The sequence below is a fragment of the Amblyomma mixtum genome, chromosome 6 (assembly GCF_055824585.1).
Source record: "Amblyomma mixtum isolate Tamu chromosome 6, ASM5582458v1, whole genome shotgun sequence".
Taxonomy (NCBI): Eukaryota; Metazoa; Arthropoda; class Arachnida; order Ixodida; family Ixodidae; genus Amblyomma; species Amblyomma mixtum.
Window position 1 is genome coordinate 99,968,295 of NC_143017.1, and position 16,846 is coordinate 99,985,140.

The 16,846-nt window shown below is 47.2% G+C and overlaps 2 protein-coding genes across 3 annotated transcripts in view; one reads left to right on the forward strand and one right to left on the reverse strand.

Annotated features, from left to right (window-relative positions):
• Positions 1-13,148, forward strand: LOC149339844 (uncharacterized). Its single transcript, XM_089548498.1, has 4 exons — positions 1-310; positions 4,268-4,529; positions 7,718-8,870; positions 11,514-13,148. Exons 1-4 carry the CDS (start codon positions 184-186, stop codon positions 12,897-12,899), a joined length of 2,928 nt encoding a protein of 975 aa, XP_089404624.1. The 5' UTR covers positions 1-183; the 3' UTR covers positions 12,900-13,148.
• LOC149339845 (uncharacterized) overlaps positions 11,405-16,846 on the reverse strand; it is a 20,893-nt gene continuing 15,451 nt past the window's right edge. For both annotated transcript variants that reach the window (XM_089548500.1, XM_089548501.1), the window contains exon 7: positions 11,405-15,487. In XM_089548500.1, coding sequence (XP_089404626.1) covers positions 14,887-15,487 — 601 coding nt within the window. In that variant the 3' untranslated portion in view covers positions 11,405-14,886. The remainder of the gene's footprint in view (positions 15,488-16,846) is intronic.

Here is a 16,846-nt window from a genome sequence, read left to right on the forward strand (position 1 = left end):
CAGGCTAGGTGACGCAAGCTGCTGCCCAATACAAAGGGTGAAGTCTTTATTATTCATCCATCTACCCGTTGAGCCTCCATGTAAGGGGCTTTGCCGTACTTTGAACGCTTTTTTGTATGACTTTCGTCTCTTACCGCCTCGTCACCCGGCTGGAGCGGGGACCGTTTGCTCGACAAGTCCAGTATGGTGCAGTGCTGTGTACCGTTTTGCAAGTCGACACCGAGAGCGAAAGTGCCCTACTCATTTCATGAGTTTCCCGTCACGAAGATACGCTTGGAGTGGATCCGGCGGATCTCCCGCAAAGCCAACGGTACTAGCCGCCGCTTCTTGTTTCGGTTAGCCTGTATGTTAGATCGTACGTGACGCATCACAGTTGCTGTCAGTGCTAAGAGGTAAAGTTTCAGCTATTTTAAAATAGGCAGCGTCTATTCTGCTGGCAGCCGGAGAATAAATGCTTCTGGCATTCGGCTCCGATTTGGGAGTCGTGAGAACAATTTTTATGCACTCTTCGCAGTTCCAATTCTCACAGCGTAGTTCATTTTCGATGCTGCCCTGAGAAATACGGACTGATCGGCCCGTGCCAGTTATCGGCCACAGCTTGACAGTAGCAAGACCGTAGGTCTTGGACAGTAGTCCCTCTGTTTCTTGCGGCCATTCTTAGCTACTGTGCTTTGCTACTGTGCTGTGCTAATGTAATGAAGCGAGAAGATGCGCTAGTTCCTGCTTTCTCTGCGCTCCGCGCATGAGCCAAGCAAGGAGAGACGCGGCTTTCAATTTTTTTTATTTGTTTATGTATTTACTTGAAATTTTAACGCGATAGCGTTAAGGATCTTGTGTCGCAGAGAACCCGGCGTCGTTGACTGTGAGTTAAAAATCCGCGAAAAGTCCCCAGAGAAGCAACCTAACCTAAGATGCATCGCTTAACCACTGCGCCGGGAGTGGTATGAGGACTTCCAGGGATCTATGAATGCGAAGTAGAGAACGACCAGTTCTGCATACATGGCCATTAGCCCATTAAGCTATATCGACAGACCCCTAAGGCGAAGTTTAAGTGACCCCTTCCAATCTTTTTTAGCATTTTACAAATAATTTCGTGACGGCTGTAACAAAATTTCACTGTTATATATCGAGAAAATTGTTTTCTGGTATATATATCTAGTGTATGAATCTTGCGAAAAGGTTGCAAAAAATTCAGGGGGGCACTTTGTTGACCTAGAGTGCTGTGAGAAGAGAGCCTTAAACACGGTGTTGCTGCTTGTGTCACTGATGTGGGGTTAAGATGTTAATGAAGTAAACGATTGTTTGTGAATCGTAAATGCTGGAGACACTGGAGGGTGTTTTGGAGGCATCCGTCTGATTTGACGCCTTTCTGCAAACACTCTCCAGTGTCTTAGACAAGGAGAACTACATATGCGTTGGCAGGAAGTAGCGTAGCCATTAGCACGCTCGGCTGCGGAAGAGAAGGATGGTGGTTCGAATCCCATCGTGCGCAAAGATTTTTTTTCTGATCTGACTAGAAAAGCATGACACCTCTGCTGACAACATTCGGTCGACAACGATGAGGCATTAAAGGCTTTCACCTTAAAATTGAGAAAATGTGGCAGAAACCTGGTTAAACATGAATTGCATTCCTACTGGTGGGCTACCGGTCAAGAATTTCATAGAATGTGATGTAGTGTTCGTTGACATATCTAGAGTGAGGAGAAAATTTTATGCGCAAAATTTAAAATTCACAACTTTGAAAAAGAAAGAATCTCTTGGCCTGCACTATGGCCCTAGGAGTTCAACAAAACAAACATGGTCAAAATAGAGAAAACAGTTGTGGAGAAATCTGTTCTGCAAAGTGAGTACCTAGGCAGAAAAACACAGCAAAGAGAAATGCCCACTATTTAAGCATTTCCCCGCAACGCAGAGCCACCGTGGTTGATGACACCATTTTTTTTAAAGTACTCCCTAGTCGATTTCAACAATGAGGCTTCGGAACAGCATAACAAGCAAGGTTAACGAGTGGATGCAGCAGTTTTTGAAAAAATTTTTTTGGCCATTTTTTAGATTTCAAAGCTGCACCCCCCCCTTACCCTCCCTAAAGGATCTCTGTGGCTTGACATAGGCAAAAACGGACTCTGTGAACAATTCGCAAGTTTCACATACTGTGTTGGAACCGCCGGAGAGATGATACCTCGGCTTGGAGTCTTGTTTCCTGCCCAACTTCTATAGTGTCGCGCAGTGCTTTTAGCGTATTTTATTGCGTTTTAAGTGGTGTTTTTCAATGGCAGTAGGTTAATATAACATCCGTGCAGGCATGTAAAGTACACAATTTGGGCAGAAAACATAAAAGCAATTTCATTTTCTGTCTTCCTCAGTGCTCTAATTCTGTGGTCAAAGGTGAGATAAACCTGCCTGCATTCCCTCTAAGCTCAAGAAGGGGTGGATAATGAAGTTAATTAAAACATCATTGTCGGCAAGTTAGTTACTCATTTAAAATTTAAAGCAGTGATAAAACGGAGCACTGATGCTGTAGCTGTCCTGTTGTTTCTTTATCCCTTCAGTTGTCCTCATTTATCAGTGCTGCTTTAAATATGCAACATGATCAAGCTTTGCACTGAAAAACCTGTGACAAAAGCTGTGACGAAAGCTGTGACTTGTGTTAGTACGCATTTCTACCCCACTAGTGAGCAGTGCTCTTGACTGGCTCAAATTGTGCACTGACCTTGAAGGAAATATTCTTAAGCAGCAGCCAGTTGATGGCTGTCACGCACTTTGTGAGAAATGAAAAACATATTTCTTGCACGATTCAGTGTGTGCTATGCTTGCAATCAGCAGTCGCTAAATGTAATTAAATTAGGAGTCTATATCGAACTTGACGGCGATGTAGAGCTACATTGGCAGTGGCAGCCAGTAGTAGCATTTGTGGGACTGAGGAAGTATTAACTATGGGTTCTCTTTTAGGTCAGAGCTACGTCACTTATCAAGCGATCGCTGCTGAAAAAATATTTCCGTCCGGGCTTGTTCATGTTTACATCAGTCAAAATCGGAGTCTACCTGTGATGCTGTGAGAGGAATCGGCTGGGCTGAACTGCGCACTGCTCGCTCTCATTGTTACATTGTGTAATTGTTTATTGTTGCTGCAAGACTATGATTCTTGTGTGTTTTGCTGCCTAGGCAGCCAGATGCGATGGCATATGTGCTGAAGTAAGGTGGGAAAAGGGGGCCACTGACCGCAAACTTGGCTTACACGCACTACGTGCGTGAATGAACACTTCATCTCGAAATTCTGGTTTTTGCGAGTACCATGAATAAAATAAGAGCCAGAAATTTTCTTGGTATCCATGTTTGGTATCTGTGCATGTGCCCCCCCTGCCTCTCTTGCCAGGATTACATATCATACATATCACCCCTGCCACTTCACACTGTCAACAGTGGAATGTTTTGCATGCTGGAACAGCCACACCTGCGATGCGTGAACACCAGATGACTCAGTGCATATCTTTGTTCCACAGCACACAGTAGGTCTGCATTGAGAGTGACCTTTGCCTAAGCAGCCTACTCGCACGAGCATTTTAATGCAGCCTCAGTCAGCACAGCACCAGGCTAGTGTGGTCGCTGGGGCATTCTTATTGGATTTCCAGTGGCACCCCTGATAGGCCTTGAAACTTGCAAGTACTTAGTGCCAAGTGTGACGAAAAGTTCAGCTAAGTACCGCAGAGTTTCGCATGTTGAGCACGGGTGCAAGTCTTGAGCTCGCGAACTGAAACCTCTAAATCGTGGTTGCATTAATGCTGTCAAGGGTGCACATTGTTCTTCTGCCTCGTTTAGTTTTTTTGCTCTTTATTATTCCACGAGTACGCACCCAGCAGACTGCACCTATTTCAGCACTCAGTGTGCTGAAATTTCACGCCGCAAGGTTCAGCAGGGAATTTCTGATCCTCCTGGCTGCCAACACTGCCTAAAATCAGTTCACTGCATGAGTTAAGGTGTGGTGAGGTGCCGGGAAGCTGACAATGGTATCCAGAGTGAACCCCATTTGCATACACGGCTTCGTCATATGAAATGAACTCGAAAATTAATATTGCCATTTGGCAAAGAGGACTTCCCTCCTGCAAGCTTTTCCCACTATGCATTGTTAATTATCTTTTATGTCTAATTGGCATCATTTTGCTAATCTTCCTGCTGATTATTCTTTTGTCACTACACTTGCGTCTCCTCTTCAAACAAAATGAGTGAATGAAAAGACTCGTGACAAGGGGTGTGGTGTGTGTGCGTGCAGGCCCGAAGAACGAGCTATGGCTGCCCAGCGACCGGAGCAAGGTGTGCAGCCTGCACTTCCGCGCGGAGGACTTCCGCCAAGACCTCAAGAAGCGCCGCCTCCTTCCAAACGCAGTGCCATCCATCTTTCCCGGCTACCCTGCTGCTATGCAGGAGGCCCTGTCTCTTCCACTAGAGCGCGAGAACCAGACCCCACAGCTGTTGGCGAAGAGGCCCGAAGGGGGGCATGACACCAACAAGCAGCGAGCTCCCAAGAGAAGGCGGTGAGTTACCCAGAAGGTCATTATTCTGGCGGCAAACAGTGCAGGTAAATCTTGTTCACGACACAACTGAATCTGCTTGTGTGGCCTATTTCTTTTTCTTTCCTTTTTATTCCTTTTCATCTTTGTATTTTGCCCTTTCTGTGTTCTCTTTCTCCAGAATATGTCTCCGTGTCAGGGGTAAATTTTACTTCAAATTCAGCACTTTGTCCAAGTCTTGTGTTTGATTCTGCTTTGTCGGTTAGTATAGAGTGTCAGTTGACCCAAGCCTGCACCCTTCTTCTGGGTCGTTATTCTTTTCACTTGATGCGCTTCACATTGCATAGATTGGTACTTCAGCTGTACTGTCTGTTCAAGCTACTGCATGACATAGACGCATTTGCTCAAGGTGCCAATTTTGTGGGACTGGTAGAGAGGCCCATGAAACACTTTGGAGGGTGCTGTTGTGAAGTGTACCGTATTTTCCGGTGTATAAGACGCACCCTTGTATAAGACGCACCCCCCATATATGCAGGCTGTCATTGAAAAAGTTATTATATAAGACACACCCGTGTATAAGATGCATCCCAATTTACCCAGTTAGGCTAGTGAGGCTTAATTAAGCATGCTTGTGCGACCATTGCAAAATGCACCTTACCTGTGAGAAGTTCTTAAGCACCGCTAAGTGATCGAAAAAGGCAACACTCACGCCATACCGCCCACGTTTTAGCAAAAAAAGAAAAAAAGAACGAGGGAACTCTCCTTATGTCCATAAGAACATTTTATATTAACTTAAAATCTTCGAAGTCTTGATCTTAAGATGTGCTATCAAAAAGTACGCCCATTTCTGGAGGCGACCCAGCTGAAACATTTTCTTCGCACTCCGTACGTACTACGTACACGGAGCAAACAAAGTTTCAAAGGGTGAGTAAAAAAGAACGCCGGCTTGTCTTGACAATGGCGAGAAACACGATTGTCACCATCTTTTGGCATTTCACATTACTTTTGCTTGGGGCCTGCGAAACGGTCGCGGGTTTATGATTCTGGAAGTCGTCATCCCCACCGTTTAATAATAAAGTTGCTCTCGGTGGTCCCCGTATTGAAGTATTAACCGTGTTAAAACCGCGTTATTGGTAGTGATGTTTTTTTCGCTGAAAAAAGCTTGAACATGGACCTGAGTAATTTCTGAACTCGCAAAAAAATACAGAAAAAGTCGCATATAAGACGCACCCTTGTATAAGGCGCACCAGCAAGATTTTTGAAAAAAAACCGCGTCTTATATACCGGAAAATACGGTAGTTGAATTTTACATAATGTTATGAGCAGATATTCAAGCTTATGCTGCACAACTATTTTGACCGGCACCAATATAGTGTAAATTTCATTTCGCCTCCTTTCTCTTTCCTTTCTCTCCGTCTTTCTGTCACTGGTCGCTGCCTCCTGGCGATGTAGCTCGTGGCAGATGCACGCCATTGTTGCACAGCCGTGGCATCCATGTTGCCATTGCAGTGGCTTTGGTTTTGGTAATCAAGTTGACCATTCCTGGTTGGCAGCAGGTAATTTCATTTCAGCAGTACAAAAAACTACAGCACCATTGAGACTACGGGCACTGGCCACAGTAGTGTGCTGTTTGTGGGCTTTAGGTCAGTAGTACCAATGCCACCAAGCCAGTGAGCACAGCAACGTGAGTCAGTGAGAAAAAATGGAGATCACTGCGGCGACCCGCATTGGGAGAATGCAAAAGCATTGATGCCTCCTTCACGCTCGTCGCCTCTCTTTGCTTCACTTTAGACTGTTTGCCTCACTTTTTGCCTCTTTTTCTCTCTTTTGACTGTTTGCCTCTCTTCTAACTTCCTTCGATTTTGATGTCTACCGCTATTCCCACGTCCTTGCACTATATGCACATCCGGGGCTATTTTAACGTCTAAATGACCTTTTGTCCTCTAATTAATTAACTAATTACTCCAGGTCAATCAGATTTGGTGTACAAAGACATTTAATCAGCCTTTGTCACGTGGCTTCGTTTTTTTTTCTGTAATTCGGACGTCTAATGCTGTTTTCATGTCCTCATGATATATTGACGTTCAATACTATTTTGATGCCTAAGTGCCATCCACAGTGACCAAATTTTGATGTGCGTCATTCTCACATCGTCCTCTATGACACAATATAATTCTTTTTCGCTTAACTCTCGCGAACAGAGAAATCACTGCCAACACGTCTTGCGGACACGAAATCGTCGACATAGCCAAGTAATGCTTTCGCATTACAAAGTGAAATTTGAGTGTGACACATGTGGTTAGCCTTTTCTTGCTGTCATGGCACCATATGCTTGGCTGCTAATTTTTAGATGCATAGTAGATATTGCACCGAGTGACACTAGTTGCTGACTGGTTTCGGAAATATGTTGCACGGAAAAATTAATTTCTTGCCGCTTCTTTTTAAACACGACGATGGTGTTGCAGGAAGACTGAAGTTTGAGGGGCACTAAAATACATGCTCTGTTTTTGTGACAATGAGGGGGATGCGGTCTGCAAATGCCCTAAACTTTTAGATGACAGTGAAAGCAGGGAGTGTGACTAGGTGAGGATTCTTACTCGCACTCTCAGCCCTCGCTTGGAAATCCAAAGTGTTTGAGGAAATGTTCATGAGTGTGATGTATTTGGTTGCTTACGTAAGCTATACATTGTCAAAAGTGACTGAAAAAACTGGTAGGGACACTTAAGCTCCGCCTTAAGGGTACGACGCAATAGCGTTGATTGGCTAATGCCCATATATGCAGAATTGGTCATTCTCTACATTACATTCATTGATCATTGGGGGTCCTCATTCCACTACTTTCGCAGTGGTGCAGCAGTCAAGCAATGATGGCTGGGGCTGCCATCGGTGCGGCTCATGAGACCCAGGTTGCACTTCCCGAGCAACCCCTCGTGACCAATCATTAACGCATCAATCATTAAGATTGATGCGTCAAATAGGATCACCAAGGCTGAGAGTAAATATTTTCTCTTTGGGCTCTTGCACAGCTGTAAGGTGGCATATGGAAATACTCCAGAAATGAAACAGCTGGACAGTTGATCAGCTGTTGTACTTTATTCTACACGGGTCAGTACTTGACAGCATGCAGCTGTATGGCTTTTGTCAGTACATGCACTTTAGTGCCGTCATCAGTGCATACACTGGGTTCATCGTTGTCCCTGATATGCTTTCAGGTTGGAAAATGCCATGCCAGATGCTTCGGTAGACAGCGTTCCATCGGCAGACAAGTCTGCACCTGCCGTTGGTGAACCAGAGACTGGGGGACAGGTGTTGGGCAATACAGCAGCTGGCAGCTTACTGAAACCTGCCAAAAAAATGTCACGAAAGGCCACAGCCTGTGCGCAGAGGCCCAAGAGCACCCGCAAGGAAGTATTGCAAGTGAAAGCAGCCAGTCTAAGTGCCGAACTGGGCGAAGGGAAGGCGCCTTTTTGTAGGCCAACCGTTTCAGCTTCTGGTGAGCAAGACGGACAAACTTTTTTGGTGTCTGGTAGAAGGCCACTGCAACTCTCATCAACTTCAAGCATGGTTGCCTGCCCAGAGGGTTCAGAGCACCCTGCAGTTTCATCTGCTTTGGAGGCTGGCAGTAGAACCTTGCCTGACTGCCGTGTACCTTTATCCACAGCGAATCTAGCCACAAACAAGCCTGCAGGTATATCAACATCATCAAATGCATCATGCACTGAGATGCCTGCCAGGTCACCTCTGAGTGTAGTTACCACACGGACAGTGCCCAAGTTGGCAGCAAGGGCTGGCCAGCAGTTACTGCCAGTAGTGGACAGTTTGACCGCCACAGACAAGCGAAAGTTGGTGCCAGTTGTGGTTGTGGATGCGAAAAAAGGAACTTGCAAGCCCCTGCCAAGCACCGGAGCTCCTGTGACAGGCACGTTACTGACAGTGGGCCGGCTTCTCAAACGTCCCAAGAGCAAGCCAGTGGTGACAGCAGCTGCAGGTTGGCCACAGACTGCAGGCAAGCCAACGAGCAGAGGCTGTGCTGGTGCCAGCTCAAAGCTAATCACTGAGAAGCAGTCCTCTCTTGTGACCATAAATGGCTCTGGTGGAGTGAGTCGCTTGGCAGCTTGCTCTGCATCCTCGAGCGAGCATTTGACCGTGGTGGCTGCAGGCAGCAGGAAGCGGACAGTAGGGTCGCAGACTCTGCTCACCAGGTCGCGGCTGCGGCACCTCTGTCAGCGCCTCAAGACCCTTCAGCGAAAGTGCCTCAAGCTGCAGACTCAGAAGCAGCAGCTACAGCAAGAGCTGTCTTCCTCACGCCTGGAGGCCAGGCAAGCGCAGACCTTCATCAGAGAGCTGCGCCTCACTCACTTCAAGGCAAGTTGTGCAGGCGTGGGCGCATCTGCTTCTATAACCGGTTGTTGTGGTCAACCATATCCTCACCCTTGCACCACTTGTGTCTTACTCACCTGTGGTGTGGGAACTTGTAGAGGTGCGTGAAAGGGCTCTTAATCAAAATAAGGACAATTCAGCGAGCTGTGGAAAGCAAAGTGACAGGGGTAATGTTAATGATGTCCTAGCTGAAGTCAAGGAGAGGAAATAGACATGTGAAGAGGTGGCAGAGAGTAAGGGGGCTGATGAGATTAGGAAATTTGTAGGGTTTGAGCAGATACAGGATAGGGCTAATTGATCGATAGGAGGGCTGTGGGCTCGTAGGGTTTGTGAATTTGATGATTTCAGGTTACGGCTGTGAACCTGGAAGCGCCTTTTTAAGGGACGTTAAAGGGCAACGTCAGAGAAAGCATAAACTGATAGGTGACCGTTTGTGAACACCACCTTTGGTGCAGAAAGGTGACTGTGCAGCCAAGAAAATTGCAAATGATTTCCTCCCCCATTCAAAGCACCACACAATGAGCAATGTCTTTTATTTTTCTGATCCACCAAGAGCCTGGGAAGTTAGGTGCTATTTCTGTCAGGTGCAACCTCTCAAGGTCTTGGTGAATCACTCAGAACAAACAGAAATGAAACCATCTGATCCACTGGTCAGATGGTGAGAGCATGCTGTGAAGCCACCTTCTCCCTATTTGTAAAGAGGAACCCGGAGAGCTTGTGCTTGGCTTGCACTTGCAAAGTTGCTGTACCACTGGGTAACAGGCGGAGCGAGGGACACTCTGCGTTCTCGCTGACTTTCCTCCTATTGCAACAGCACTGGTCTGTCATAAGAGTATTCATTGTGAAAGTGACTGGCGAGGAATTCACTTGGTGCTGGCTCATTCATGCTCTGTTGTCAGTAAAATGACATTTGCTAGGGCAGGGTGGTGATCTCCTAGTGGAGCTAGGCTTAACGTTTTTCTCTGGTGGCCCGTTAGGAGGATGGAAAAAAATATATCTGCTTATCTCACTGCGGAGAATTGGTGCCAACAAGCACTGGCTGTTCCTATGAATAACCAGAGGGTTCGGTGATGTCACAATAATTGGGGCAAGTGCACGTTGACGTCACTCAAAATAATTGGAAATACCGAGTGGCTCCTTGGACTTTCAAAATCATATGAAATGAAGTTCCACTCACTGTCCTTGTGCAGGCATCTCCGTGTGCCTATGAAACAAATCATATTGTTTATTTGCAGCTGAAATTTTGTGCCTGTACCCCTTTAAGGAAAGATACGGCATTGAGCCAAGGGGGCCAGAAATGTCTCTTATTCCCCATTGCATGTTTCTTTAACAGCGCTCAAGTGTATATGAGCCCCCGAGCATGGTTCTTAATTTGTAAACTGTTTACATCTAGAGAGTGCAACCTGCAAATTGCACTTCAAGACCCTCAGCTGATGAGCATGAGAAGGGGTACTTGTTGCCAGGGTAAGGGTGTCGGCCAGGTGGCACTTGTGTGTCTTTGGTCTGTCTGTGTTGTCCCTCGAGTTTTATGCTGTGCAGAGTAGTTCTCTCATCTAGGGTGGACACCCATACTCTGTCACATTTTAATGAAAGCGGAATGCAGGAACGTCCTTAAAGAGTCCCAGGTGGTCGAAACTTAGAACCCACTACAGTAGAACCCTGCTGTAGTAAACTCGGATAAAGTAAAGATCGCGAGGCCAACGTTCGGAGGCAAATGGATATTGAAGGCAATAGACCGGCGCTTTTTGAGATGGTTTCATCATTAAGCTCAAGACTGCAAGGAGAAACCAACTTTTCGAAGGCCTTGGGGCCATTAGGCAAAGCGCGCGGTGCTCACGGGAAAAAAAATAAATAAAGCTGGCTTTGAACATAGAAAGAGGGCGGCACGGTTTTCTGAGAAAGGGAAGCTAGTAGAAGTGCAGTGACGAGCAAAGGAGGGAAGAAATGGGTGAACGCTCACAGTGCAGCAGCGGTGGCACTGCGTAGGCTGTTATGCCGCCCTTGAGTGTCGCGCGTTTCTTAACTGTTACGTCTTAAATGATGCTGAGGCTGTGGAGGACGATGCTGTGTTCACGGAAAGCTTTGGTTTTTACATGGAATCAAACTGGCGTTATATTCGTAGCCACGTCGTATTCGTGCAAAGGCAGTACTTCCACGAGATGTAAACAAAATTGAAAGCGTGATGACATAAAATGCGATAACTGAAAATAAAAATTATCACATAGAGGGTCAATAAGAGCAGGATGGAAGGTATTTATGATTTTCTTTTATAAGCCAACAATTTGTATTTAGTAAGTAGCAAGAGAGCGTCGTAAGAGCCATACCATCAACAACGTAGTACAGTAAACACCCTGATATAGTATAGATCTTTGCTGGTCCGTGTGACTCTAGGGTTTTACTGTACTACAATGGGCCACATTGGCATGATTGCAGTGGTGGCCCAATGGTTCGAGCATCATGTGGCAGGTGTGGGGTGTGATCACCAGTGCCGCTGGGTACCTGCTGGTTTCCCAGTGGCTACAGGCTTTCCCCTGAGCTGGTGTTTTGCTTCTCTGGGCTGAAAAGCGTGGAAAAAATGGGACCCAGCCTTGTGCGTCTCAAACAGCGCATGAGAATCTCTCAATGCAGGAACGAGTGGCGAGCGGGGATGCACGTTGCCTGTTCCTTGAAGAGCAGCTCCGTTGCCTGGGCCAGACCAAGCACCGGTGGCGGGAGGAGACGCTGCAGTGCTGCCTCATGTGGCACACACTGTCCCCGCGTGGATACCGCATCATCTCCCAGTCGGGGCTGCTCTCACTCCCGAGCTGCTCCACGCTGAAGCGTCATGTGGATGCAGTCGGCACCACAAGGAGGCCGCCTTCTCCCACCGGAGACACCGTGCCTAGTGCAGAGGATGCCATGGCTGATATGAAAACGGTCGTCAGTGCCAGCGATGATGACAGGTTGGTTGCTTCTTCAAGAACAGTGGTGCTATCAAATAACAGGAGTGCGAGTGGCAGCCGGGATGGAGAAGGTGTGGACCATTTTGTGAAAGCCAGCATCAGAGAAAGTGCAGACGAGAGTGACCAGTCAGTGTGCATGAAAGAACTTCCTGCTGCTTGTCGCTGTCATGCAGGGAGAAATGGACTTGGTGCAGAAAGCAGTGCCGAGCAGGCTGCTGAACAGGTGTTGCAAGTGGTCTATGTGAAACCGTCCGACATTTTGGACAACGTTGAGGAAGTGGACCCAACTGAGTTGTTGCCTGTGTCTGCGATACATCAGCGTGTCGTTTCAGAAGCCTCTGACTCAGGTGCAAAAGAACGGGCCCTGGAGGGGGCCCACAGTGGTGAATCTGGCAGTGTTGAACAAGCAGCTAGTGCCTGTCCCACTGTTAAGTCCACAGTGCCTTCTGTGAGGTCACCCTCAGTTTCTGTACAAGTTTCCCCCAATGCGAAAGTGGCAGGTCATTGCTCGTACCTGAAATCTCATGCCCCATGTCCCAAGCCTTCCAGAAAGGCAAAGACGTCCTTTTCCAAGTTAGGGAAAGCTGTCTCAGTGGCGACATGTTCTGGTGATCAGTGTCGGCCGTCGAGATCTCAGCATGCAAGTCCTGAAAGCTTTGCAGACAGAGCATTTGAGCTGGCTTCGGAAAAGAGCCTGCTAGAGCCTTCCCCTCCCAGAGACCTGGTTGAGCTGCTGAACATTGTGGGCGCCAGTGTTTCTCCCAGTACAACCGCACCTGTAATCGATGCTTCTGTGGACAATGAAACTCAGATGCTGGCTGTGGACGATAAAGCAGTAGAGCTGCCCCTCCTCCCTGTGGTGCCAAGCTCACCAGCGAGCAACCAGGGATCTCTAGGCGACGAGGCTCAAGCGTTGAAAGTCATCTACATTGATGACCCTGCTGTTGAGGGTGTGCAGTGTGAGGCCCTCAACGAGCTGGTCGCGGCAGCCTTAAAGGAGCCTGGAGGCGAAGCCGGGCAGGCCTTTCAGATTGTCTACATTTGCACTGCAGCGGCCGCTGCAGATCAGTGACATGCTTATGTTTGTTGCTCCGCTCCACAGCCCTTGCAGCGCAGCCTTGCCAAGAGCGTCCATGTCTGTGTCACTGAAGGTGTCATCAACATTTATTCCATGTGTTGGGTGTGTGCATAAATCAACTAACACGTAGTGATGAAAATGTGCACTGCAGTGAACACTTGCTACCCAAGTGCTTCTCTTGGGCTTCACCATATCTTGTTATTTATCTTTGTTTATGCAAATACAAATACACTGTATGGGAAACCTTGTTCTGGATGCAAAAGTGAAGTTTGTGTTAAACTTACTCTTTTGTCCACTGCCACACTGTGTTAAACTTGCTTACTCTTTTGTCCACTGCCACACTACATGAGCTGTACACAGAGCTGCAAGCGGATGTAATGCCAAACACTGCACAAGTTTCGTAAATTCGATTCCAATCTCAATGTGTTCGGAGTGGCAAATGAACAACCCGAGGCATGTTAACTTTGGATAAGAACCTAATGACAACCCCGTGCTTTCATATCAAGCTTTGAAAGTGCTTGCTAAAACACTCTTTAATGGTGAGGCCTTCGATTTCTCTTGAACGCAAAAGTGATGTTCGCGCTTGATGTCACTATCATACTGGAATATAGTAAAAATGTAGATTCTCTTTAAAATGACCCCGAAGGAACTGTAAAGATCTGTGAAGTCTAATCCGAGGCACCCCCAGAGGGGATATGTGGGCATGCTCGGTATCCGTTACATAAGAAAAATGAATGAAGTTACTTTGCAGTGTCAAGATAATTGCGAAGGGAGCATTTATTGCACCATGCACGAAATGAACTGAAAAGTGAGGGTATGAAACAAGCTCACGACATCCTACTTGAAAACTGCCTAGTTTCCTTTTTTAACACGATAACATTAAAGGCCCCATTATGCAGAAAATCCGGCATTGTGAGTGAAAAATCTTTAGTGTAAAATAGCTTATCTTTTCCGAGGACATTCGGCTGTTTTTACTCCCGCCTCATTAAGCATCGATGGCTGTTTGGTGAGAGTAGCAGGGAAGTATGCAGCTAGGACAGTCTCTGATGACAGCGTGAGCAATGCTCTATTCTGCATCAATAAGAAAGTGGTGTGGAGTCCAAATAGCATATCTTGGCAGGTGCAGCTGCAGAGATGTGAGCTTTTCATTTTGATGTGGCAGGTGATGAAAAGAAAGAATTGTGTCGGGCTGTGTGCTATCCTAAGCAAAGGAGATTGGTTTGGTTTGGTTTATTCGGGTTTAACGTCCCAAAGCGACTCAGGCTATGAGGGACGCCATAGTGAAGGGCTCCGGAAATTTCGAGCACCTGGGGTTCTTTAACGTGCACTGACATCGCACAGTACACGAGCCTCTAGAATTTCTCCTCCATCGAAATTCAACCGCCGCGGCCGGGATCGAACCGGCGTCTTTTGGGTCAGCAGCCGAGCGTCATAACCACTGAGCCACCGCGGCGGCTCCTAAGCAAAGGAGAGGGCACTCGTGTGGGAGTAGACAAATACCCACAAGTCTGCTTTGTTGGTCTTTTATTTCACGAGGGAACCCAGTTATGACCACTGCACATGCCATGCAAACATTGTCTTCTCGGGCATCAACTGGATTGAACAGGCCTTCTTTGAGAATCTACTGCCTCTCACTGAGAGCATCCCGTACAGTGGCGTCATTGAGGAGAGAGAGAGAGAGAGCTGGGGCCTTACTTTCATTCTTCTGGCATGCACTGCCTCTGTTGGTTGTCGGGGCATTTGCTGGCTGACTTCATTTATTGATGGTGTCCGTCCCCTTACAGAGGGCGAACATACAATGGTCCCAAAAATGGCTGGCAGAAGTGCATTTCAAATTTCATGCCTTGCAGATTAATTTATCACAGACCAGGAAACTAAGCCCAGCTAGGATGCACAGTCTTTGAGGCCACACACTCTGCCACGGGGTATTTACAGTCTTTTGTATTTTTCTTTTTGCATACTGAAGCAACACCAGTCCTGTTTACATGGGCATCGTGGGCAGGGGCATGGAGGTTGGTAGGCTGGGAAGGCTCACAGTTGCTTCTGTTGATGTTGCAGGTGTCATGCTTATTGCTTCAGCACTTGCCATCTCTGTTGAGGGGCCAGGTGCCATTTCTATTGTGGTGGCAGGCATAGTATTGATTGTGGTGTCATGTGTTTCCGTCATGGCGGCAGTTGTTGCTTCCGTTGTGAGAACAGGTGCCACCTGTATTGCAGTGGCAGTTGTTGCTTCCACTGTGGTGACAGGTGCCACCTGTATTGCAGTGGCAGTTGTTGCTTCCACTGTGGTGACAGGTGTCATTTCCATCAAGGTGGAAGGTGTCATTTCCGTCATGATGGCAGGTGTCATTTCCACTGCTGCAGCAAGTGTGCTTTCTGTAGTGGCAGCAGGTAGAGTCATTTCTGGCATGGCTGCACTGTTAATGACAAACACAGTGGGTGCGTCATTACTGCCTTGTATTGTGCCAGCCGTGCCAAATCTTGCCACTGGAGCCACAAACGCTGCTGGTGACAATGCACTTGGCTTCATTACTCTTTTGGCAAGTGATGGATTTCGGTGTCGAGGCACAGAGCTGGCAAACCTGCAACAATGTAGGCCATCAGGGCTGGAAGGCATGGAAAAACCACCTGCAAGAACCTCATGTCTACTCAGGCATTAATTACATTAAGGAGCGGGAAAGGTGCACACTGAGCAGTGCACAAAAACGCTTGCCATCCTTTCTCACATCTGCGGTGCTTTGCTTGTCTGAGCAGTCATGCCTACTGCTGACACTATCTAAAAACAGCAATAACCGTAATTAGCTTCTGCTGCCTGTGCATAAGTTCTGAAACACAGAGCGCATTCTGAGGATGCCTGCATCGACTTGCATAGCAATTTTATAGTTCTTTGGGAGGCTGCTGTCCGAGTCACTCTTGTCTCCCCCCCTCCCCCAAAGTGGAGAAAGGGGGGGGGGGGGGGGGGCATGGTTGACGAGTGGAAAAAGGCAAATCCCTAAACACCACGGAAGCTTCACACAGACTTGTCAGCACACCCCAAATGGCCAATGAGGCGGATGTTAAACCCCACAATTTACATTTTTTTCAAATATCGAAGCACAACTTTTTTAAAACTTGCATAGACACTTTTTCTTCGCATTGCAGACGAATCCAAGTTGCAACGGATGAGATATGACCAGAGCCCAAAATTTGCGATGTGTGTTCGCAGCTCCATTCTCTTTTTTCAAGCTGTTGCTGCAGGTGTCATTTAATTGACCTCTTAAGCAGACACACGTATGCTTGTGCCTTGACATGCTTGCTCCTCCATCCATCAAGCACAGTGGCTCTGGTCATATTTCACCCTTGCATAGTACGTGTCACGGTATTAAAAAACACTTGGGGGGGGGGGGGGGGGGGGGAGACCTTACAAGTGGAATGCAATAGCATTACAGATCTCCGTTGTTGCTACTTTGGTGCTTCTGTGTCATTTTGGGGTTGCTCCTGAAACATTTGTCAGCACTCAAACTTGGATCACATAGCTGAATAGCACAGCCGATGAGACTGGGCTGGTTGAGTGCTGATGCACCACATACACAGTGGTTTTCCTACGCCACTCTCTACTAAGGTTATGACGACATCACAAGGTCACGTGACCTCTCTCACCAATCGGTGAATTTTGTGGCGCATGCCACCATTTTGGCGGAAGTAATGCCTAGCACCTATTCTGGGGCTTCTCGTTGTACGAACAAAAGTGAGCAGTAGGCAGGCACCAAACATTTGTATGGCTGCCTCCACCGCAGGTGCTAGACTGTTGCTGGGGCAATGTTGTTGCGTTGCTTCTCCAAGGGAAGGCTGAACTGCTACAGCTACCCTTGTTTTTAACCCATTAGCGCCCAGCGTACTTTTAAAAGTACAGTTAAATTTTTGATAAATTCACCACCAAAGACTGGAATTTTCTTTTCAAG

What these genes read in the sequence shown, in the direction of transcription:
- LOC149339844 (XM_089548498.1), top strand. Translation starts at nt 184, where the DNA reads ATGGTGCAGTGCTGTGTACCGTTTTGCAAGTCGACACCGAGAGCGAAA. An exon ending in CGAGCTCCCAAGAGAAGGCG is followed by an intron (nt 4,530 to 7,717) that starts GTGAGTTACCCA and finishes ATATGCTTTCAG; the next exon opens with GTTGGAAAATGCCATGCCAG. An exon ending in TGCGCCTCACTCACTTCAAG is followed by an intron (nt 8,871 to 11,513) that starts GCAAGTTGTGCA and finishes CTCTCAATGCAG; the next exon opens with GAACGAGTGGCGAGCGGGGA.